Source organism: Petaurus breviceps, unplaced genomic scaffold, assembly GCF_028583685.1.
Source record: "Petaurus breviceps papuanus isolate PSGF00001 unplaced genomic scaffold, PetGlider_PUasm1.0 90977, whole genome shotgun sequence".
NCBI lineage: Eukaryota > Metazoa > Chordata > Mammalia > Diprotodontia > Petauridae > Petaurus > Petaurus breviceps.
Window position 1 is genome coordinate 45,474,535 of NW_027187391.1, and position 25,725 is coordinate 45,500,259.

Below are 25,725 nucleotides of genomic sequence, written 5' to 3' on the forward strand. Positions count from 1 at the left end.
TATATATATATATATATATATATATATATATATATATATATATATATCTGTGTGTATACGCACACACATATACACATACATGTATAATATATATGCTATATACATATACACATATATATACACACTATATATACATATATATTTGTCATAGCACTTGGTTTTTGCTCTCTCTTTTCTACTTGTAACATTCTATTTTATTTTATAGTTTGTGTGTAGTTTTAATTCACTACCCCCTTATTAGACTATCAGCTTATTGAGGAGCTAAAGATGTGTTTATAACTTTGTGTTTTAGACATCGTTGTGTCACTGGTACTGAGCTCAGGACCTTGCACATAGTAGGTACTTAATAAATGCATGTGAATTTAATTAAATGCCAAAATACCCAGATGCTTCCAAGTATCCAGATGGCTAGCAGTACAAACTTCAAAATGTGTGACTGAATTTTTTACTTTCCATCAGAATATTTCAACATCTCCTCAACCTCCGAAATTGAAGTCATTGTCAGTGTATACACATGCAATATAAATAAATAGCTGTGAGAGGAAAGGTTCAAGTAACTACTCAGAAAAGATGAATGGGGAGAGAGAGAAGGGGAAGGGGTTTTAATTGAGAAGGGCCTTTTTGAACTGAATTATTGACCTTAGCTGTCTACATTGATACAACTCCGTTTTTCTTTATTTATTGGGTGATATCCAGAATGTAAAGCTTTTAAGTGCAAAGTTGGGAAAATTGAAACTGAAATTCTCAAGGTAATTTTAACATTCTTATGTTACTTATTTCTATACATTATATACATATGAGACTCTAATATTTTAAAAGTGCCATAAAAATCTTCAATTTTGCTTAATTTTAGCAGGAGATAATGTCAACAATGTAACAACCTGTTATTTTAAGATTAATTTTCCTATATGCATTTGTTGTCATTGTTGTTCAGTCATTTCAGTCATGTCTGAATCTTTGTGACCCATCTGAGGTTGTCTTGGCAAAGATACTGGAGTGGTTTGCCATTTCCTTCTCCAGTTCATTTTGCAGATAAGGAAACTGAGGTAAACATGCCCATAAATGTATATTATGCATATTGTGTTCTCATATGTATTTTGTAAATGTGCACGCTTATATTTTCACATATGTGTGGGCACATGTAAACAAAGAGAGAAACACATGAAAAAGAGGAGAGACTGGTGTATGCCATTCTAGTCCCACAGAGAATCAGGCCCCAGAGAACAGAACTCAGGGCAAGGATGGAAGATGCAATGAAGCGTATTTAGGCTCAGTACTAGGAAGAACTTCCTTACAATTAGAAATAATCAAACAGTGATGTGGTACATTTATAAAATTCCAAAGACAAAAATATCATCTCCAATAAATATTTGGAGAGTTTTTCTTGATCATTTAGATACATCTTTTTTTTCCAATTCTCCAGGGTCCATTTATCCAGGTTATCTGGATAAATCAGAGCAAAAAAAAAAAAAAATTAGATTGTGATCTCCTTGAGAGCTCACCAGAAAATAAACAAATAAAAATAAAGGCCAGGCAGCCCATATTCATCAAATTACTCAGAAAATTGAGGTGAATGTATATTTGCAGACCCTGAGTTACCTGGTTAATTTTCAAGTGAAGATCTGCCTATAACTTCCTTAAGCTTCCAATGCCTTACTTTTAGACAAATGAAGTTTTCCACAGTGGAGTATTAGATCCACAGGACTGTAGTACACTCCTACAGATTTTTTTTTCCAAATTTTCCATTTAAAAGGAAAAACTTGCACTAAGATTGTACAACAGAAAATTTAGCCCCACCCCCAAAGGGTATTTCAGGAAATTTAACTTGCACTATACTAACTGGTGCCCCACACATGGCTTTTTGTTGTTGTTCAGTTGTTTCAGTCATGTGTGACTCTTTGTGACCCAATTTGGGGATTTCTTAGCAAAGATATTGGAGTGGTTTGCCATTTCCTTCTCCAGCTCATTTCAGAGATGAGGAAATTGGGTTAAGTGACTTGTCCAGGGTCATACAGCTCATAAGTGTCTGAGGTCAGATTTGAACTTGGGAAGAGGAGTCTTTCTGACTCCAGCCTAGAGTCACTCTAACCACTGAGCCACCTAGCTGCCCTGAAATATGGCTTTTAAGTTCCTTGAACAGAGGAAGTATATTTATTGTGTATGCTCCTTAGCATAAATTGAAATCCTCTGTGAACTGATAATTGATGAATCCTCTACAAATTGATGGTTTCCCATAATACTCATACAAATAAAGATTCATAAGCCATAGGAGGATAGATTTCCACTAGAAATTACATTGGTCAGTCCAACCCCCTCACTTTACAGTTGACATAGGCAATAATCACATAAGTATTAAGTAGTAGAACTGGTATTTGAACCCAAGTCCTCTGACTCTAGGTCTACTACACCACATCATCTCTATTCTACTTTAATAAGAGGAACATTGATATTGTTCTATCATTCTGACTTTGTGGTTTGAAGAAAAATGATCCAGGAAATGTGATGTGAATTGGAGAGTTTGAGCAACTTTCCAGATAGCTCAAGCAAATGTGGATCTCAGTTTTTAAACCCAAATTATCTGGATAATTGCTCCTAATTCTCTGCTTTTCTCTGAAGGCCCTGACTGTCACAAATATGGAGGAAAATGGATTGTTGATAAATGTGCTGAGATGATCAAGGCCTGCTAAGCTAGATCAGTCCAAAAAGATAAATGCAACTGGGTGGTTTTTACCTGCAACAGAACAAAGCTATAGTCTAGAACCAATAGAAGATGGGGGGGGGGGCGGGAGAGAGGTAGGATATGACCTTTTAATGAGGACTGACCTCTCTACTTTGAGTCACAAACAAAAGGAGGTGCAAGGGTGAGGGAGGAGAAGAAAGAGCTATGAAGCCAGCCCTTGAGGGAAACTCTGACACACAAATAAATATCTCGATTTCTGAACTACCAAAGAGACTTGAAGCTAAAAGAACAGATTAAAAATCCAATTCTAAGCATCCTTGAAATCTGTGGAGTTGATTTCCTGGACCTAACAAGGATATTTCCATGTAGTATAACCTTGATTCTCTATATAGCTGACTTCTTTTTTTTAAAATCCTCTCCTTTCCCCACCCCCCCTTCCTTTGCCTTTCTTTCATTTTACTTATGTCATTTCACCCCACTCAAAATGTGTTTTTTCTCTCCTTACCCTTTTCCTTCCAACATATTTTCCTTGACTTCTCATTCTAGCCATAAATCAAGCATGTGCTTACATATGGTTTTTCATTCTGGCTGGTTACTCATACATATTTATACTGAAAATTCATGGCTCTTCTGGATTTTCTTTTTTAATTGACATAGGACCCCTTGAGTGGAATGAACTAGGGATGCTTCATCTGAAGAAAAGAAGGCTACACTAGAGCATAATAACTATAGTCAAAATACCTGAGGGAATGTCAAGTCAAAGAGAGAATTGACTTGTTCTATTGACCCCAGAGAGTAAAACTAGGGACAAGGATGGAAGTTGCAATGAAGCAAATGTAGGGTCAGTACAAGGAAGAACTTCCTTACAATTAGAACTATTCCCAAGTGGAATGGCTGCCTTGGGAACAAATAATGGATTCCCCTTTATCCTACTTACTCTGTCCCACAGTGGATAGAGGGTTGAGTCTGGAGACAGGAAGACCTGAGTTCAAATTGAGCCTCAGACACCTACTACCTGTGTCCCCCTGGGCAAGTCACTTAACTTCTGTCTGCCTCAGTTTTGTCAACTGTAAAAAGGGATAATAATGATGCCTCTCTCCCAAGGTTGTTGTGAGGATCCAATGAGATATGCAAAGGGTTTAGCACAATGACTGGCACATAGTAGATACTTAACAAATACTCCTTTTATCAGAGATCTTCAAGCTGAAGTTGGATGACCATTTGTCAAGCATGTTGCAATGAAAACTCTTTTTCAGGTATAAGTTAAATTAGATGGCTACCAAGATCCCTTCCAACTCTTTCATTCTCTTGGAACCCCTAGGAAGTATGTTCTCCTTGGTACTTCATGCATTTATTTGTCTCTAGAAGGGGGCAGCTAGGTGGCAGAATGGTAGAATGTCAGGCCTAGAGTCAGGAAGACTTTTCTTCCGGAGTTCAAATCCAGCCTTACATGCTTACTAGCTGTGTGGCCTTGGGCAAGTCACTTAATCTCTGTCTGCCTCAGGTTCCTCATCTGTCAAATAAGCTGGAGAAGGAAATGGCAAACCACTCCAGTATCTTTGCCAATAAATCTCCAAATGGAGTCACAAGTCGTTGGACATGACTGAAATGAATGAGCAACAATAAAAAAAATTGTCTCTGGAAATTGTAAGAATATGAGATAAGTGGAAAACCCTATATACCAGAACCTGGTCCAGGTAAGTTAACACAGTACCTGGTATTGATGACTTGACATGATTTTTCTATAGTCTAGATTCCCTGAATAACAACAGAAAAAAAAAAAACTCTAATTCACTCTGAATGATCCTGCCCAGTAGAGTGCTCAAGCCTTTGTTTGAAAAGTTAGCTCCCTTTGATAACCAGAAATTGGATCAAAATCTTCAGGAGAACACTGCCAGCTACCAAATGTATTTGTTATTCTCAGACAGGAAATCATACTCCCCACTCCCCTGCAATGCCCAAATCCCAGTGAAAGAATATTTTAAAAGCATACCACCACCCTATTTTTCTGGAGTGCTACATGTGCCATTTTCATCGTCTAGCACATAAAAGGAAACTCTCCTTTGGATACTTTTCCTACAATTGCTTCTTCAGTGGGAGCTCTTTGCAGAAACAAACAGCTACCCCTTTCAGAAGAAGTTGCATTCCCTCATGCTCCCTTACAGCTGCTCTTTCTGGCTTAATTTAGAATCCTTAGATAGAATTATGGGGACAAAGAAACCTCAAACAATGCTTCTTGAAGTAATTGCTTCCATCAGTTTTCAGTTGTAAGTACTCTCTTCTGGGTAAATTACATTTTCATTTTACATTTAATGTCTTAGTTTGTTGGCTTCTAAGATTAGTCACTCATAGCACTGAAAAGTCGAAGAGAGGAATGAATTTGGGGCCATGTGCTATTACTTTCTACCTGGAGGAAGGGACTTTGGTTGAGTCCCTTCCCTTTTCAGGGCCTCAGTCTCCTCATTTGTAAAATGGAGACAACAATAATTTTGTCACTTTCATCACAGAGTTGTCATTGAGATGTAAATATAATGTTGCATATGAACACATTTGCAACCTTGAAGGCATTCCCTTCAATTATTTTTATTGTTAGAAAGTCTATAAGTTGGTAAGGTAGTCCTCCCTACTATGTTCCAGAGCAGCCTTGAAAATGAATACAATCCATTTTCCAAATTATGTTTTTTGTTTGTTTAGTTTAACTCATCTAGTCTCCTTCCAGAAAATACACTGACTCTAAAGCGCCAATAAAAACAGCCAAGTCCACATTCCCATTAGCTGCACAGCTGAAAGACATCTTTACTCACTCTAGGTCCATAGCAATAGGTTATCTAAAAAAATCATTCCCAAGAAATTTCCCTAAATTTAAAGATGACAATTCATTTGAATGGTCAAAAATCAAGACCATTGACCAAGGCACTCTCACTGGGAAAAAAGTCCAAATACCCTGAATTTGTGTGCCTGGGTTTTTTCTACTGGAGTTTTGGTGGTGGCAGTGGTGGTGTTATTCCTTGATTTTTGAAGAGGACCAATGACATCATAGGTAATGTCTTACCTGTGTGCATAAATTGCATTTAAATGAGGCAGACTTGGCACAAAGTCATCAACTTTACTCTCTCTTCCAGAGTCATCAAATTTCAGTGGCAAGACAAAAGTCAGGACAAGCGGCAATGGCTTGGGATGCATGGAGTTTTGTTAGACACATACCATACAGCCCTCATCTTCAACTTGGATGTATGTGATTCCAAATCTCAATTTATGGCTAATACAACAACTGGGATTTGAGGGGTAGGGCACAAGTGTTCTAATCAGAGCCCTTGGAAGTGGGTCACAAGCAAATATTCCTTTTCCGATTGAATCAATTATCAAATGGCATAGGATGCTAGAAAGGCAGAAAAAGCCTCCTTTTTGCAAAGATAAGTTTTAACCAAGGTACCTACTGAGAGTAAATGGCTTTGGCCCACAGCGGGCACTAAAGGAAAGGCACAAGAAGGCAGAGCTAAAGAGCAACTCTTATTCTCCACCTTCCAGCCTACATCTGAAAGAGGGAAGAAAAACATTTTGTTTAAGTCAGAGGTGGGGTGGAGGGAGATGGCCCACACAAGTAACTAACAGATTGAAGAAGGAGAACCTGATCAAAGTAATGTGGGCAGAGTAGGCAGAGAGAAAGAAGGAAGGGATGAATAGACTGAGAAGAATAGAAAAAGGGAAAAGATGTTGGTGGGAAATAACTTGAAATGATGCCAAGAGAGACAAAAGACAGAATGTAAGTACAAAACTTTGGCTAAAATAAAGTCCTTCCCAAGGCCTTCTTCCTTCGAGATGATCCTTAACTTTCTTCAAGGCTTAGTTCAGATACCACCACTTCTGCCCTCACCTTTTTAGCAACACCATCATATTATTTTTTATTTACATTCAAGATTTATTTTGAATTAGGTGAATATAAGTTATTCCTCCCCCCCCCCCAGTAGAATGTAAGTTTCTTGGGGGAAAAGACTATTTTATTTTTGTCTTTGTATCTCTAGTGTCAGGCACAGTGTATAATATACAGTAGGTACTTAATAAATGCTTGATAAACAGTTGAATAAAGATTCTAGAACACTACAAGATGATAACAATGACACACTTCAATGTTTCTTTGGCCAGGAACCAGTCATTCATTCCCTTTGCTTGGTTAAAAATGAGGAATTGTTTCATTTCATGTGTTTTAAAGATCATTTGTCAGGAAAATTCATTTCTGCAAACTGTGGGAGCACAGGGACAGTTTTAAGGTGATGGGTTAAATAATTCTAAATCAACTGTGATAGTGAATGAAGCCTAGAGTAAAAGTACTCAGGCAATTCTCAACAGGCTAAGAAATATACAGTTTTACATGTCCTTATAGACCTGAGTTTTTATGTGTCAACCGTTCCTCTTTGAGGTCTTAAAATTATTATTTCAGAAAGCTGATAAGCAATGTTCCATTTAGTAAAACCTCAGGTTATATAGTATAATGATACATTTTGGGATAGCAATGGGATTCCAGTTTTGTCACACTGGTTTTTCATCTTCTTTGCATTTGAGTATGAGCTATAACACCAGAGTAATATAGTTTGAAGTTTAACAATTATATCCAATTGGTCAATAGTATTAAAGAGATAATTTTGTCAGTAACACTTACTTTCAGACTATATCAAACTTAAAGATGAAATGTGTTGGTCTTCTGTTCAGCTTTTCAGCTAATTTTTTGGTTCCCAATAGCTCCCAATTCAGCAGTGAAATTACAGTGATTCTTTACATGTGTACCATAATAGAGAAAAGAAAGGCTTGCCAGGTGAATAGAGTACTGGTCAGTACTTACAGTTAGTAAGAATTGGGTTCAAATGCTGTCTTTAGTACTTATTAGCTATGTGTACCCAGGCAAGTCACTACCATAATCTCAGGCTACTCATCTGTGAAATGGATAATATAATAGCCTGAAAAGCAGTGTGGCTGGTGGATATAGGGTCAGCCTTGGAGTGGAGAAAATCCCAGGGTTCATTTCCTGCTTCTGACATGTATTGTTTGCATCAAATAGTCACAGTCCAGTTATTATCCAGGGCGGATGAGCCACTTAACCTCAGTGGCCCAGACAATTCTTAAGTTGCACTTAAGACACTCTTAAGTTGCAGCAATCTATATCAATAGAGAGAGAGATTTTCCTCACTATAATTGCCCTGAACTGATGAAATCATTGGTATGGATCCAGAGTACAATTCTTATAAGATTTCTGTGAGGATCAAATAAAATTATATATGTAAAGTGTTTTGCAGATCTGATAGCAATATCTAAATGTCAATGTCATTTGTTATAGCTTTCAATTTTCCTTGGAAATAGATTGTACTATGACCTATTGCTGGGATACAAGGGCACAGGAATAGGGCAGAAAGGGGACAGTTGGATCTTACTTAAAAAAATAAAGACAACTCACTCTTGACCTGGGGTCTTGATACTATGGAATAGTCAAGACTTCACCAGCATAGTAATTTAATTTCCCTTTAAGAGTTCTTTTTAACTGCCATGGCTTACAAAAGCTGAGCTAATAGTGGAAGGAGGATTGTATAGACCTTTAATTCACCTTTTTTTTTTTTAACAAATAGCTCCTCCTTATACACTATCCCAAAGCTCTTATCCCTTTATTTAATTGGCATCAACTTACTTTCTGAAGAAATGAAATGCCCAGTATTTTTAACAAGTCTATAGAGACTCTAGGAGTTGCCTAGGAATTCAGTTTTTTGTTCTGCTGGTCAATAATTCAATATTACAGAAGGATTCTCCTGACCAAGTCTAGCCATCACACTTCTCTTGTCTGTCTTCACGAATAAATGGAGTGGGAAAATGACTCCATGAAATAACTGCCTGGCCACTATGTCACTATTGCTTTTTCCTATGGTAGATGCAGCCACAGACTTTTATTATTTTAAATTATTTTAATTTTATTAAATTATTTTATTTATTAAACTGTTTTAAATTCCCAAATTACCTTGATGTAATGAATGGCCCCAAAGAGCATGTTCTGTAGTACAATTGTTTGGGGAGGGGATGGTGGAAGGAGGGGGAAAGAGAGAGAGAGACAGAGAGAGAGACAGAGAGAGACAGAGAGAGACAGAGAGACAGACAGAGACAGAGAGACAGAGAGACAGACAGAGAGACAGACAGACAGAGAGACAGACAGAGACAGAGACAGAGAGAGAGAGAGAATATGTGTGTCTGTGTCTGTGTGTTTCGGCCAAGCACTTCTGGGACTCATTTATATAAATGCTTGTGTATCTCACCTTGGTATAGAGGCAAGGAAAAAAATGGGAAGTCGTTTAAGGAAAGAAGGGTACTTTTTTATAACTAGGGAGATATATAGTATATCCCAATACTAGAATAACCCTCCTTTCCCCAAATTAATTCTGACTCATCTTCCCTTTTGCCTCCACATCCAGATGAAGTATATAAGATGAGAGAAGGATAGATTGATAGATAGAGAGAAACTGAACCTATGATTTCTCTGGTATAAAGAATCTCCAGATGAGGGATTTCTATCAGTGTAGATCATCAAGAACTTTGCAATTAATAATCTAGAAGGTTGCCTAGAGAGAAGTTAAATAACTAGCCTGGTCAAAAAGCCAGCATGTGTCAGAGGAAAAATGTGAACCTGGCTTTGAGGCCAATTCTGAATCCACTACACTATACTACCACACACGTGCACACATACACATGAAATATCTAAAAATACATATATATGGAATATATACACATACATATATGAATATATTTTATATTCAACCATAAGATCCCTTTCTTACCCTAGCTAGTCTGGGAAGAAACCAAAGGAACTCTTACTTGTCAAGATGATGACTCAGAAATCTGGAGCTAAGAAAAACAAAGCAAGCTAATTGTTTTTTCTGAGTTCCCTTGTTTTCCTTCCTATTTTCATTCATTCATTCAATAAATACTGATTTAAATTTTCCAGGTCTGTTTACTTTTCAACTTTAAATATCATATCAAATGGTCATATGTTATGACCACATTTGTACCTTTTTCTTTAATATAATCCCATCCTCAGAATCCAAAATTTGGAATTTGTCAAAGTTTATCTTGACAAATGTCTTTCCTTCCTTTCTAATGTCTTTCCATGCCTTCCTGTGCACCCTATTTCCTTTAAATACCTAAATAAGGTCTTTACTCTCACTGACTTACTTGAGATCTTACATTAACTGCCAACTAATGTGTCATCTTGAGCTATTAGGTATTTATATATATTAAGTTATAAACCCTCCCAGAATTGTGGGTATTTTATACAGAGAGCTCCCAAAGTTGGAAAGTCTTCAAGGCCCAAAGGAAGAAAGTTATAAATGGTAGAATTGCAGGCAGAAGGGATATGGTCTCTACCAGCTCTAACATTCTATGATTTTATGGTCCTTAGGGAAAGAAGGACCCTCTCAAATCACCCTTCCTACTCCTAAGGCTGGCCCTGAATGTTTTTTGTTCTGAACTTTTTGACACAGATAATCACCCTTTATCATGGGTTCTTGACTTAGTCATGACACTGGTTACATATGCATGTGCTATCCTATTGATGATGATGCAAGATTTTAATCATATTGAGGCAAAAGGGAGAACTGTCCCTTTAAGGCATGCTAGGGCCCCCGAGTCTTGGCCGCCATTCTGGTTATATTCATTTTTGCTCTGTCCCCTAATGCTTTCTGGGATTTTCCCCTAATGATTTCTGGGTCCTATAAATCTTTCTTTGCATACTATCTAATGATGGTGAGGGAAAGGAAAACATGGGATTAAATCAGATTGTGGTCTGTAATGTAGTATACAAGTTTTATTGAATGTTGCTCATCTTGACAGCCTTTCATATTCAAAATTATTAAAAGCATAAGGAAACTGCTGAACCCTCCCTGACTAAAGAATCTTGGCCACCAAGTTAAATATCTAGTCATCTGTGTTGTACATTAAGTGTGATGGCACATATCACAGTTTAGGATTTAGATAGAAAAATCAATACCCTACAGGAAATCTACAGCTGTAGAGCAGATTTCGTATCAGCCGATGCTTTCGCTGTCAGAGACTTCTGATTACACACACACTTGTATAATCCAGGCATTGATTTCTTTCTGCTCTCATTTAGCTTACTTAATATCCCTCACCTTTTCAAGAAACTCCAAGATTTAAAAAAATTATTTTATTGAAGGAGATGAGGGAAATCCAGACACCATCCAACCTTTTAGGGTAGCATAGTAGCATCTACCCTAGGACAAAGGACTTCAAATAAATTCCTGTGATTCAATGTTCTGACCATCTAAGCCCCTGCTCTGGTTCTCCTAGGAGCCCAGGATGATTCAGAAACCATCCAGTACTCTCTCTGCTAGATCCATCCTGGAAATTCCTCAGATATACAAACATTGTCTAAATCAGAGGCTACACTTGCTGTCCTAGAAGCTGGAATTAACTCCCTGGAATTAATCCAACTTGCTCTAAGATCTACTAAGCAGGCTTTAAGGACTCCCCAATTATCCTAAGAATTAGTGAGTCTTTATTTGTTTCAAATCTTACCTTTTTGGGGCTTTGTAACTAGCCCTCAAACCACTATCCCTCTCACAGATGAAAAACTAGTTAAATCTCTCATTGGAGAAATACTCTCTCAGGTTTTTCTTTGGCTTCCTTCCCTTTTCATGAGGATGGGGGTAGAGAGAGGGAGTTGAATATACTATCAAAAATAGATCATTTCAAACAACAACCAGGAAGGCAAGGATTGTACTAGTCCCCAAACTTCCCAAACTACAACACGATACAGTGTTTAAGTATGACCCTAACTAAACATATCTTTTTGCTAATGATAGCTGAAAAAGATATTTTTTTTTCCACCTCTTCCAATACAAACTGACCACAACCAGAGCCTTGGCCAACTCATCTTCCCAATAGCAAAGGGGTGGGAGAGAGAGGGGAGATGTCAAAATACTTTCATTGCTTCCTTAAATAAGAAACAAACTGTTCAAAAATCACTCTGATAATTGGATATCAACCCTAATGGCTCCTCCTGCCTTCAACCAAGTATAGCAGAAGGTATATCGTGAAACTTTTTAAATCTGTTGGCTGAATGGGAAGAACTGCTCATTGAAATAGTCTACATTAACAAGAGCAGAACCAAAGGATTCAGTGTCCCATTGATAAATTCAAGAAAAAGTAAGGGTTCAGAGGAATTTTGTTCATAGGAATTAAATCTTCCCTCCAACCAGCCAAAGTATAGCACGCAGTAGATGAGTGGTGCTGTTGTAACTGAATAGAGCCATGGAGCCAAAAAAAAAATCTTTTTCTCTCTTTCAAAATAGTCACTGTGGCTAGAATGGGCAAGAATTGTATTTTTTTTTCATGCTTCTCCTGCTCTTTGGACACTTTGTTTTTATGGAACAGTTGGTGTCAGGGAGAAGCCCAAAGACCGTTGCATGTGGGATTTCCTAATGCAGAGATTTGGCAGACAGGCTCTTACTGGATTAGGCCAAAAATGAAACAGAAATTAGACTACCTCGAGATATAATAACTAAGCATTCTCACTCTCATTCACTGGGAGCAAATGTTGTGCTTAAAATGCAGTTGGAAAGAAAGGAAAATTTAGGGGAAGACATAACTGAATTCATCAAACAGCTTCATTTTCAAAAGCAGTGTTTGAAATCTCTTTAAATAAATGACAATTCATTCCCTGTTTACTTTAGGTAAACAGAAAATTCATTGTGGAGTACTCATTTTGAAAAGCTAATCAAGAACATTAGGTCCCAACAGATTCATTTAATAGAAATATAATAGGCCTTCTTGCTTGCTTTTCATCTTGTCTAGCTGAAAATGCTCAAATGAACAGCAAATTAACCCTCCTTTGGAATACAGTCCTTTTCACCACTGATATCCTCTCTTACGACTTGTAAACATCCTCAATTCTTCTGCTTTTGCTTACTTGTTTTGACTCCTTCTACACAGAAAAACAGGACGAAAAGAGCCTGATTGCATGTGGTAAGAGAGTGGCGAAATTGTTGAATTCTAAAGGGAGTACTGCGTGTGGACTCTGCTATCTTTTTTTTTTCCTAGTAGAACAAAATTTTACACCTTTATCTAAAAATAGTATACAGATATCAGATGGGAGTAGGATTGGGGTTTTTTTTTAAGCTACATGTATATAATATATCTCTATATATGTATACTTATTGTCTCTATATTTTTAACTTTTCTAATTGGGGAAGGGCTGCCTATAAGCTACCATACCAAGCAGATGAATGAAACCGGGCCATTCAAGCTCTATAATCAGATATAAAAGATTTGCAAACAATTTGAGATCTTATAATTATTCAGTGATATCAGCATTTAGAACTTCTATACAGATAAAAACTCTAATATTTCATAACTTATGTAATAATGTACAAACCCTTTCCAAAACTTTTTTCACTGTGCTAAAGTAACATTCTAGACTTGTTGTAAGTATGTTATTCTTACAAGTAGTTCGCAGTTATTCTTGAAGGCAAGCCTTGGAGTTTCCTTAGTATAGTGCTGCTGGGGGAAATTTTCAGCATGTCCATCTTCATCTCTAGCCTGAAGGGAAATATAATGGCCTATTTAGGGACTTACAAATAATGGAAGAAAAAAAAAAGCTAAAAGCATAACAGCTCAGATCATTAAACAAACGGGAATCCAGAAATAACAACATTATTAAGAAGTTTATTTAAATACGCAGTACGCCTTTTAGATATCAAAACTTGGGATTTTTTTTTCCTTTAAATAGCTTAGGCTGAACATGCAAATTCATCGTGTTTTAATACTCTAAAACAATAAGAAACAAACCGAAATTCAATAGTTAAGCTGAAAGTCATACCCACTTTAGGAGTTTCATATGACTTTATTGCATTTTCAGGATTCCATTACATACATGTAAACTTTTTGACATGCTCAAGCATTCTCTAGATAATGTACTTTTCTTTTTTTGTCGTTTTAATAGCAAGGCCGTAAGAAAAGAGATTTGCATACTTATAATTGGCATCATAATACTGTTAGCGATAAACTGATTTCCCCTCTATTTTTAAATAAAGATCTGAAAGGAGCAACGGTCTAGCAAGAACAATGAGTATTCAATCAAATGCAGTAAAAAATATTTAATTAAGAAGCTGCATTAAAAGTTACTGGTTATTTTGATCTACACTGTTAATTAAGAAAGCTGAAGTTTAAATGGAGACATTAACAGAACCCATTAGCAATACCGTTTGCATACAGTATTTTCCTTCTAATCTACATCATTTTCGGGTTTGGAGTTAAAGCAAAGGGAGAAGTAGGTGAAAGGAGGAGTGTCAGCAGCACACTCATTAAGCCATTCATTTGGGCGACACTTGCACTCTGTTCCGCTCTCATCTCAACTAATCCCTAGCTGTTCACTCTCCCAGCCTCCTGAAATTCACAGCTGAGCTGTCTCCCTCACATATGGCTTGCATATAATTATGCATATTCCATTTTACACTGCATTAAAATGATGAGCTCCTGGCCCCAAGCCAGCTTATTTAAATAAGCCCCAGTGAACTAAGAAAAAGAAGAGAAACACAGGAAAGCCGTAGAGTAAGCAGCAGGTAGCTCTGTCTGCTGTCTTTGCAGATAAAATGTATGTCTGACACAAAGAGAGTTGAGAACTACCTGTTGTGATATATGGACTAAGGCGGGGAAGATGAGTATACGTCTAGCAAGCCCTGACAGCCTTTAGGCATTGTTTCTCCTTGATGGAGTGAAATTGGTCTGATGTTGGGTGTCGCTGGGAACTCTGGGAGCATTGTTTTTTGTATTGCCATTTCAGAAACAAATCCACATTTTGCAAGCCCTGGTATGCGTAGCTCATCATCATAAAGGCTTTTGCTTCCCACTGTAGGGATGGATAGGAGTTGGGATAGAATAATTCAGGAGAGGGAATGACAAGGCCACGAGTATTTGGGTCACAGAAGGATTAGGGTGTTTTTTTAATTGATTTGTTTTAAGAATTAGGAGGGCCCCCCATTTAGGATTCAATGCCTCTGTTATTAAGCCTTTTCCTGACGCTCAATACAGTTAACTCTAGAGGAGAAAAAAATATATAGTGTGAGGGTCTAAGCTGTGTAAAAACTCCCTTCCTGAGTATTTAACATCTTGATTTGATAGATACCAACTTAAATTGTCCAAAGTTTTATTCAAAGTAAAACTAATACTCTGGGTGTTCATTCTAGCCCATGTCAGGGTGACCTGATAACACATGATACAGAGTTACACATACTATGTACTATATCAGGATGACCTATTTAAGGAAATGTGGCCTTAAGTTGGGCCGGTTACAAATCATCATTACTTGCCTCTCCTATGGGAAATCTTTCCAGATTCCCTTAGCTCTTAGTACTCACTCCTTCCTCCCCAAATTACCAAGTATATACTTATCTGCAAACCTCCACTCCTAACTCCCAGCAGAATATAAGCTTCTTGAGGGTAGAGACTATTTTTCATTTTTATCTTTGTCTTTTTGCTTTTGCCTGGTGAAATTGCACACAGTAGGTGCTTAGTAAATTCTTGTTGGGCTGAATTGGATTGAATTGTGGTGACCCTGGTGATTTCAAGTAAAAAATGAAATGCTTCAACAAAAGAAAGATTTTTGATGCCTAGAGCAAGAAATAGATACTGCCACATGAAACTCCACTGTAATGCTTGACTCTTATAAATAGATTGTAAATAACTCTCTAAATTACAACTTCCTAGAAGGTAGGAACCATATCTAATTTATCTTTGTTTCCCCACAGTGCCTAATACATAATAGGCACTCAATAAATGTTTGCTGTTACATGGATAAACACTGAAGTGTGCTGAATTTAAAGCCTGCTAGAAGCACTCTTCATAAAAATGACTTTAGATTAGGCAGAAGGACTTGAGCAAGTCCTTTTACATTCTTAGTGTTTTGTGTTAAATATGCCTGAAAACACACTTTGCATATAGTTATACAGGGGCCAGTGTGTTTTCATATGTATGCCTATATTCACGATATATATGTATCTTATACATAAATATTCATAAGCTAGAATGTGTTTATTATACATGTACTACGCATACACATACATACACACCAGATGCCTGGTGATATTGTCAACATTGCTGATTAAAAATAAAAATAAATTTATTTCCTTTACATGTAAGTCTCTTATGAGTTGTTGGGGATTTTTTTAATTACTATATTATGTAGGTCTCAAATGTGTCTATTCACAACAACTAGCTCAGTATTTATAGTTCATAATCCATGAGGTTAAATAAAGTACTAAAGTATGACCCACTAATGCTCGATGTTCTAGAAACTTTCCTAGGAGGCATGTATGGTTTGGAGTATGAAAAAATAAACTTGTGGAATGCCAGGTTCCTGAAGGGACTTTAGAGATCATCTGATTTAATCCCCTCAAATTAAAGGTAAGGAAACTGAGGCTCAGGCAGGTGAGGTGATGTGCCAAGGGTCAAATGGTTGTAGACTCTGGGCTCACAGTACAACACTCCCACCCATGCTATCATGGGGCCTCATGCAATTTGAACCATCCTGTTTTCACAGCTTGTCTTACTAGATCTTCCATTTTTTTTCTCTTCATCACACATCCCTGTCACTGGAAAGTGCCTGAACCTCTGACAATTAATCTGACTACATAGTTAAAGAAATTCCATCCTCCAACCATTTGCTTGGTATCCATCACACAACCACGGAAATGGAAAGCACACATAGTGAAAGGAAACCCAACACCACCACCCACATGCACACCATCACACACATACACACCCCAGCACTGCCACCACCACCAAAAATAATCCTCACAGGATTCTGAATTTCTAAATGGTCAAAAGTTTTCACTAAGGACTAAAAGAAGTCAAGTAGAACTGTCTAAAAAATAAGTTTGAAGTGACAAGTGTCTTGCTCCTTCCTCTCCTGGGAACAGGATCTCTTGATAGAGGCTTGAACTAGAGGGATAATGGCAAATCTTTGGAGTGGTCTGCTGTCTACCACTAGAGGGGATAAAGGATGTATGTGGTTCTCAGAAGAATGCTATACTTGAGTTGGGAGATATTATTCTAGGAACAGCTTAGCACCGCCTGGAACATAGTAGGTTCTTGTTGACTTGACTTGAAGTGTTAAATGATGGGCTATTTTTCCAGCTGATTAGAGAGGAGTTACCCTAAAAAAATTGTGAGGCTTCAGTTCATACTTGCCTCTCACAGGCCATTTATGAATAATCATGATTGCAAATACACAGGAGTAAGTAATAGGATCACAGTTTTAGGATTGGAAAGGAACTTACAGGCCAAATTGTCCAAATTCCTCCTTTTATAGATGAGGATGGACCCATGGAGGTCCAATGATTTGCTCAAGGCCACACACACACAAATGGGTGTTTAGTTCTTCCCTACCACAAAATTACGCTATTTATTTTTTATAAGTCAGTGGAAGGATCTGATGCTAGTGCCAATATTCTTTTGCTGTTTTCCAAGAACTAAATTAACACCTGCATGACAGATACTATATTCAATTCATTACTTAATTGACCTAGGATTTTAAGTTAATCAAAGATATAGAACTAGAAGGAACTTCAGAGAGCAACTCTGATCTCAGAGACCATCCAGTCCAACCCCATTATTTTATAGAGGAAACATAGGCCTTGGTATGTTACATGACTTTGCCCAAGGTCACTCAGGCAGTAAGCATCAGAGGGTAAATTTGAACCCAGATCCTCCAAACTCAGAGTCAGCGATCTTTCAAACTGAACTGTCTGTACCGCCTCCCTCTGCCTCCTTCCTGACTAAGGAGATGCTCTTAAAGAGCTGCTGAGAAATGTCATCACCTGGTAACCAACTGCCACTGAGTTTCCACAAATCTAGGCAGGCTGGGCCATAATTCAGCATCAAGTGTATAGTTAAAACCTATCCATAGTCCACTGGCATAGACTTTGAGAACCCAGAATCTCCTCTAGCCCCTAGTCAGGTGACAGAGTAAATTTTTAGGGGAAATATTAACACCAAGGCAAAACCTGTTCTCCTTTTTTGTAGGTTGCTTTCAAAGTTCCAAAAGGAACTGCTTCAGCAATCAATTAATTGCCCATGCTGATCTTTTCTTTTTTTGTTTTTTATTTTTACTGATTTTTTTCAATTAACCATAAGAGGTTTTATCAACAACTCTACAACATCACTCAGAACACTTTCAGACTTGACCAAATATCCCTGTCTAGCAGTAGCAGCAACAACAGCAAAGACTACCAAACGAGCCCTGTCATGCATGGTTGGTGGTGCCATCTTGGGCCCAAGGAATCTGAAGAGATCTTTCTGAGGGAGAGATGGAAACAAGGGTAAGTGCTTGATTCAGAGTGGGAGCAGAGGCAGAGCTAGGTCTGGTGGCACATTCCTAAGGGCCTCTGTCGGGTACAAAAGAAAAGTTCTCCATTCTTCCATGATGGGACAGATGGAGCCCAACTCCCTTTGAATGGTTCATACCACTTCTCTGGAGTGCTAGGCAAAAGTCCCTGGGAACTTCCTCTCCCAAGCTGCAGAATTCCTCCAGGAAGATTCCTGAACCTCTGGTTGTGGTCCTGTCCTCTTCCATATCTATGCCTGGATACAGTAGAACCCCATATTAATGTTGAGGTCCAGGGACAAGGAAAGCACTTAAGTTACAGACTTGCTAGTGAGGTGAGAGAATGGCAATATATGAAACACAATTTGGACCAAAATATAACTGAAATCATGAGGCACTTTAGAATTTTTTTCTTTCTGTACTTCTTCATAAGTAACTATACCCTTGCTAGGGCATTGTGTACTTGCTTTAAATATAGCATAAGGAGGAGTTGATCTTAGTGTTTTCATAAGAAATGTTACTGTCAGATCAAAGGAATATTTTTTACCTATTATTATTGTGAGTTGCTTTCACTTCAAGACACAAAAAAGAAATCAAATAAAAATCCCCAAATTGCATTATAGTGGGAAAGGGTTTTACCATTTAGCTGCCTGTCATATATACAATTTTAAAAGGAAATTGCAGGTATTTGGGGTATTAAAATAGATGAAGGAATATTCAAAGCTTAAAGTATTGGCCTATGGAACAAAAGCTAGCATGTATATATCACTTTGAAGTTTTCAGAGTGATTTCCAGTCTTGGAATTCCAAATTCCAATTCTATATCTTGGGCAAATAATTTAGGGAGGGAGCTGTTATTATTTTCCCCATTTTACAGGAACCTGGGGCAAGCGGAGGTTTTTTAAATGACTTGCCCAGGGTCACACAGCTAGTCTTCCTGACTCTGACTGGTACTCTATCCTAGCACTTTGTCACTTACCTGCCCTATACCTTAACACCTCTAGCCTAAACAAACTCAATACCTCATTTTCAGTCCATGTTTCTGTAAATATCATCACCAATTCCATGCTTTCATTTTGTATCTTATAGTAAAAGCTCTCTCACACACTTAGACCAGAGATTTTATTATCTATTTCATATTCAAAATCTGCATTCTTTCTTCTGGTTTCTTTGCTATAGGTTGGTTACTCCTGGCTGAAGAAACTCTTCTCTACCAATGAAAGTCTGTATCTTCTCCAAATCTTAAAGTTTCAGGGTTGTCTCAGCTACTAAGCCGTTAAGAGATTTACCCAGGCTCACATGGCAAATACGCATCAGAGGCAAGACATGAATCCAGGTCTTCCAGGACAGTTCTCTATCCCTTACACAAACCCCCTTGGAACACCATAATGACAGAATCAGAGTAAGAGCTGGACAGTGCCTTAGAGAACCATTCCCCTCATTTTATAACTGAGGCCCACAGACTTGGAGTGACTTGTTTAGACGAATAGCTATAATATAACAGCTATGCTTGATACCTTCATTGTTAGCTGGATATTTCTCCCACCCGACTGGTAAAGATTATCTGGGAAAAAGTAACACTGTTATATATACTATAACTAGACCACTAAGTTAGCATGATGTGAGGAGGGCAAAAATAATCAAATTACATTTATACAAAAATAATAGCTTATTATGAGAGGCAGTAGTGCATAGAGCTGGCCTCCAAACAAGGATTTACCTGGGTTCAAGTCCTGTCTATGATATACTGTCTATGTGACCCTGGGCAAGTCACTTATTAACTTAGTGCTTGAGGCAACTCTCTAAAAAGAGGTATTGTCCTGTATTGGAATAAATTGGCATATTTATACCAATAAAATCACAGGTTCAATCCCTATGCATAACAGTTTATGGAGTACTTCTTTGTTAACAATCCTGTGAGGCAGCTACTTTATGCAGTATTATTAATCCTTGGGCTGGTAGGTGGCTAAATGGACAGAGTACCAGGCCTAGAGTCAGAAAGACCTGAGTTCAAATTTGACCTCAGACACTTACTAGTTGTGTGGCCCTGGGCAAGTCACTTAACCCTGTCTGTGTCTGTTTCCCCATAAGTAAAATGAGCTGGATAAGAAAATGGTAAACCACTATGGTATTTTTGCCAAGAAAACCCTAAATGGGGACACAAAGAGTCAAACACACCTGAAGAACAACTAAAATTATTAGTCCTGTTCTATAGACGAGGAAACTGAGGTGTAAGGAACTCAAGGGACTTGGTGATACACACAGCTAGTAAGAGTCAGAGCCAAGACTTCATCTCTGGTCTCCTGGTCTCCTGGCTGGCTACACCATGACAGCCTATGTGTCAATGAGATTCCAAAACCCTTCTCCTGAGTAAAACCAAACCAAACCAAACAAAAAAATAGCAGTTATTCCCCCAGGTGGGCAACTAATGAGCCACAGGTTTCTATGATTCTACATGACAAATGTTTCAATGGCCACACACTGTGGAATCAAATACTTAGCTACTTCATTTGAATATTAATCACAATAATTGACATAGATTTATGTTTTACAAAATCTCCTTTCAAAGATCTCTTCTGATGCCTCATCGGAAGGCATGGTAATGATCCTGGATTCTCAGGATCCATGAGTAAATCCTGGCAGATCTTACCCACATAGAAAGGTTCCCAACACAGGAGTCTTGACAGACTCTGCCTGTTTTCCTGGGACCAGAACAGCCAAGTTTAAAGATATTTGTCACCAGGATGGCCACAAGAGGATGAATTTTTCAGCTACAGATACTAAGTCATAGAGCAATCTCCATCTCTGATGATGGCAATAGGGGCCACACCGGTAAAATCAGAGATCTTTTCAAGTATTGAAGTAATGGTTTGCTAAGCAATTTTCAGATACTATTTCAATTCATCCCTGTGAAGTAGGGAGGTATAAACAGAAAATATCACTACCCTCACTTTCACAAACATAATCTTATTGAATTAAATCTGCCTCCAATTTAAAAAATGATAAAATTAAAGCTCAAGAAGGCTAAATTACTTGCCCAAGATATGGCAACAGAATGAAAAGCCTCCCTGTATTTTAGGACTCTGGACCTACCATCTCCTGCTTCCTGGCACTCCCAACCTTGCCCTTTTCTGAAAGCTTACATGATTTATTCTGGAAACTTCTATGTCTCATGGTTGTGCAGCCAGAACATTACTAGCCTCCCTACTGTCTGCTAGACATGGGGATTAGAGATTAGACATTAGAGATGGGGAAGCCATCATGGGGAAGTGAGAACTTTCCTCCGATAAAACACATGCCCTTTGTTTGCTTGGTATAGAGGATATGGGAAACCAGCTATATCAAACAGTATCTAGAAAGAGTGACGGAGAGCAGGTGAAGTTTGGTGTGCCAAGTCCAAGGGCACTCTCTTCCCTAGAGCCCACTGATCACTATTTCTCCTTCAACTACAGACTGAAGGTTGTCACACACATGATCTGAAAAATTCCTTCATTGTCTTTCCCTTGGTGCTCCTTTGTCCTATGGCCCTACCCATGGGAGTCTCATTTTAGTCCCTAAGCCTCCCTTTGTGGGTGTAAAAACTCACCACAATAGCTCAATAGATCTTTTCGTCACTGTCCTATCTGACTCTTGTGAATTAAGAGCCCAAACTACTAGAATGAAATAAGTCATATAGCTAGTAAGTAAGCTAAGGCTCAAATCCAAGTCCTCTAGATAAATCAATAATTGTGCATTTCAACTCTATGTAATCAAGGTTTTAATGCCAGTGAAGAGGCTGGACAGAAGAGGCTGGGCTTATATTTTGTTGCATATTTTTAAGAAGCAGTGGAACTAAGGCCTTTATTTTTTTTTAATGTATAGAAAGTTACCAACTCAGACAACTTAGTGAACTTCATTAATTTCCATTACCTCCATTATGACCTTTTCTGAAATGTCTATGAGCTCATAAAACTAGAAGGGGATCTGGGTATGACCTAGGCCTAGTGGCTTAGAAAGGAGCAGATCCTTGTACCACCCTGTATTGGAGTTAATGGTGTACCATTCCCTATTCCTATTAACATTGGCAGAAGAACCTTACTTCCTGGAGTAGGTTTAGCTCCACACACTGACTTTTGACTCTGTAATTAATCCTGGAACTCTTAGGAATAGGTCATGCCTTGCATTAAGAACGTCTTGCCGTGGCCTTGTAACCACATCCTTTTGCCCAGAGGAGAGGACACATACAAATGGAGGCATGTAAAGTGGTTGGTGAAGTATTCATAAGTCTAGGCCCTGATTTCATAGGAAATTTATCCAACCCCTATATTTATCCTGATAATAGCTAGCATTTATATAGTGTTTTAAGATTTGCAAGGCATTTTACATATATGATATCATTTGATCCTCACAATAGCCTTATAAGGCAAATGCTATTATCCCTATTTTAGGAATGAGGAAACTGAGTCTGAGAAAGGTTAAGTGACTTGCCCTGTATCACACAGTTAATAAGTGTCTAAGACAGGATTTGAACTCAGGTCTTCTAGACTTAATTGATAGATCTGCTACCTGGCTGCTCACTCCTAGATGGGTATATTTGTAAGAGGCAGTAGTTTCCTTTTCCTACTTCAGTATGAAACCACAGGGCCACTAATATATCTCTGAGCAATCTGGTAGGCTATTGTTGACTGAACAGAGCATACATGCTGGGAATAGTTTAAGCATGGAGCCACCTTTCCTTGGCAAGTTACTTAAAAACCTATGGGACCCTGACAGCAAAGTAGGTCAATGACCTGTATTGTCTTCTTGTGCCCTTCCTTTATGACTATACCTACATGGTTTATATATCATTCAGCAAACTCTATACTTAGATCAACTGAGTGGAAGGCTTTATGTTTCCTACTATCATGAACCTAATTAGTGCATAACACACCTGGATACCCTAGTTCTAGTGGTTAGGTTTTTGCCCTCTTCCTTAATTCCATAACAATCTGTCCTGTACCCTTATAACTCGATTCCTGCCTTGTACCCCAGTTTCTCAAGAGCTGACTATCTTACCTTGAAGTGCAAAACTAGTCACCAGATTCCCTACCCCTTATCCCCAGTCTCCTGGTGGTTAAGTCCCCAATATCTGTTACCTGACCTTTCAAATATCAACTTCCCACCTACCAAGTGACTCATCCTAGAATCTTCTAATCATCTCTGTCATCCGTCTTTGAATGCATAACCTACCCACCTCCCATATCAGACTTGACATTGACCTTGGCCAGTGATACTTTTCTCCCCCCTCTTGCAGTTTTCCCCACCAGCTGACCTACCAGTTTCAGATTTACCTTCAGATTCATCCTCACAAGGCTATTCTTAGAATAACCCATCCCCAGCTTTGCTCCCATATTCAGCCCCTTGACCTTACTTATTTTCTTGGATTCCTCTTCCTTATCTTTCCCAATTTGGCTCCCACTGCTAGTCCACTGGTCATGACATATTCTACACTAGATTATAAATTCCTACAAAGCAGGGTCCAGGTCTTATTTTTGTATTTTCTGAGAGAAATGATTATTTCCCTCTCATATTAAAAGCCAATTATTAAAATTGGGGAAATCCCAACTTTTTTTCCCCTGCCCTATTTCCTTGTCCAATCTCTCAAAGAGAGGGGCTCATGGAAGATGGGATTAACATCCTCCTCATTCTGGGTATTGCTACTCCATCCAACTACATGAGAATTCTAATCTAAGGAGAAACTCCCTTCTATTCAGGCTTGGGTGGAGGATATATATTCTTTGTTTAGATTGCCCAAGGCTAGGGCTAACTTAGAAGTAAATGACATAATCAAAATTCATTAGAATAGATTCAGCCCCTCATTATAATATACATTCTCTCATTAATTGTTAACCAATCAGAGTTGATTGCCACCCTCAGGAACATCCCTTTTCCAAGGGCACAAAAGCCATGAGCCTGCTGCCATGATTGTCTTTGGCATTTGAGAGTGCCACAGACCTCCTTTTATTAAAATGCTGGCATTATTAATAAAATGATGACCCAGAAAAAATATCTCTCAAACTTTTTAAACATCACATTTCTCACAGTGAAGACACTGTCCATAGCTGCCATAATGAATGAACTCTGCATTCTTTCGTAAATCAAGCTAAGAATCCATAGTATTCCATTTTCCTCCATTGTGAACCACCTGCCTCGAAATATCAATTATACCTTCACAAGCATTTAAGTTGTCAGGCTTCTCTCAAGCAGATAGCAAGTTACATCTCATTATAATAACCAATGGTTTCTCTATCTGCCTCAAATGAAAGAGAAATCCAAGACTCCTGTGAACAACAAAATCATCCCTATCATTCTACTACCTGTTGAATATTTGATCAAACCCTCAACCATTCTGAAGCAGTCATTATGGGGGCTTACAAATTCACACCTTTTCTTTTACTACTAATCAGGCTCATGGCCCTTTTATACCTGCTCTTCACAGAATTCAATCTAATTCAACAAACATTTATTAAATACCTACCATATAGCAATAACAAACATGTATATGTGCTTCAAAGTTTACAAAGTATTTTGCATATATTATCTTCTTTGGGTCTTACAACAACCCTAGGAGGTAGGTATTATTACTATCCCCATTTTATATACGGGTTACTAAAATAGACAAAGGTTAAGTGACTTGCCTAGGTTCACACAGTAAGGATCAAGGTCGGATTTGAACCCAGGTCTCTCTGACTCCAAGCCCAACTCTATTCATTTTGCCATGTAGCTGCTTTTTACAAAATACTACATGAGAAGACAAAATTAAAACAGTACATGTCCTAGAGATGCTTACATACTACTGAGGGGGCACATGTACACTAGTTAGATATTAAGAAGGTAGAGATCCCTAAAAAGTAGAGGGAGAAACCAGAGAAAGTTCCATGAAGGAGGTGACCCCATAAGCTGAGTCTTGAAGGCTGACAAGGATTTCTAGAAGCAGAAATGAGGAATTACTTCAAATGCGTGGAGGCAGGGAATGCTTATATAGAGATAAGCAGTCTAGTTTTATTGGATCATGGAGTTTATAAAGGGGAGGAGTATGAAATAAGGTTAAAAAGGTGGGGGGGGGGGAATCAGTTCATGGAGGGACTTAGAGGCCAGAGCAAGAATTCTATATTTTGTTCCATATGTCATGATGAGTCACTGAGGCTTTTGAAGAGTGGAATTGTATAGTCAGACAACTTAGAAAGATTACTTTGGTATCTATATGGAGGATGGACTAGTGAGGGAAAAGACTGAAAGAAGGGACATCAATTAAGGGTTATTAGAACAGTCCAGATGAAATGTGTGAGGGCCTGAACTAGAAGGGTGGCTATGTGAATGGAGAGAAGGGGGAAGACACAAGAGAGTCTATAAAGGTAGAATCAATAAGACTTGCCAATTGATTGGGGTTTTAGAGAGCGGTTAGGGGAGGGGAAACAGGAATCCTTACTCTGGGGCATGTGATCTTGCTCTCTTTTTATATTTTGATAATTGCATTTTTATATCATTTCCTTCCTTTGTAATATTGTGTATTTTATTTTGTGTGTTTAAAAATATTATTCCGAGGAGGAATGCACAGGCTTCACCAGACTGCCCAGGGGGGAGTATGTATGGCACAAAAAGGTCAAGAATCCTTGCTCTAACACGACTATGAGCCTACAGAGCTGACTGATTATGAA

At 38.2% G+C, this 25,725-nt stretch overlaps 1 protein-coding gene across 3 annotated transcripts in view; it reads right to left on the reverse strand.

Annotated features, from left to right (window-relative positions):
* Positions 1 to 25,725, reverse strand: part of SOBP (sine oculis binding protein homolog) — a 226,550-nt gene that overhangs the window by 79,888 nt on the left and 120,937 nt on the right. For 2 of the 3 annotated variants that reach the window (XM_069077107.1, XM_069077108.1), the window contains exon 5: positions 13,172 to 13,267. The exons of the other annotated variant lie outside the window; for it this stretch is intronic. In XM_069077107.1, the coding sequence (XP_068933208.1) occupies positions 13,172 to 13,267 (96 nt within the window). The remainder of the gene's footprint in view (positions 1 to 13,171; positions 13,268 to 25,725) is intronic. 3 annotated transcript variants of the gene reach the window in all.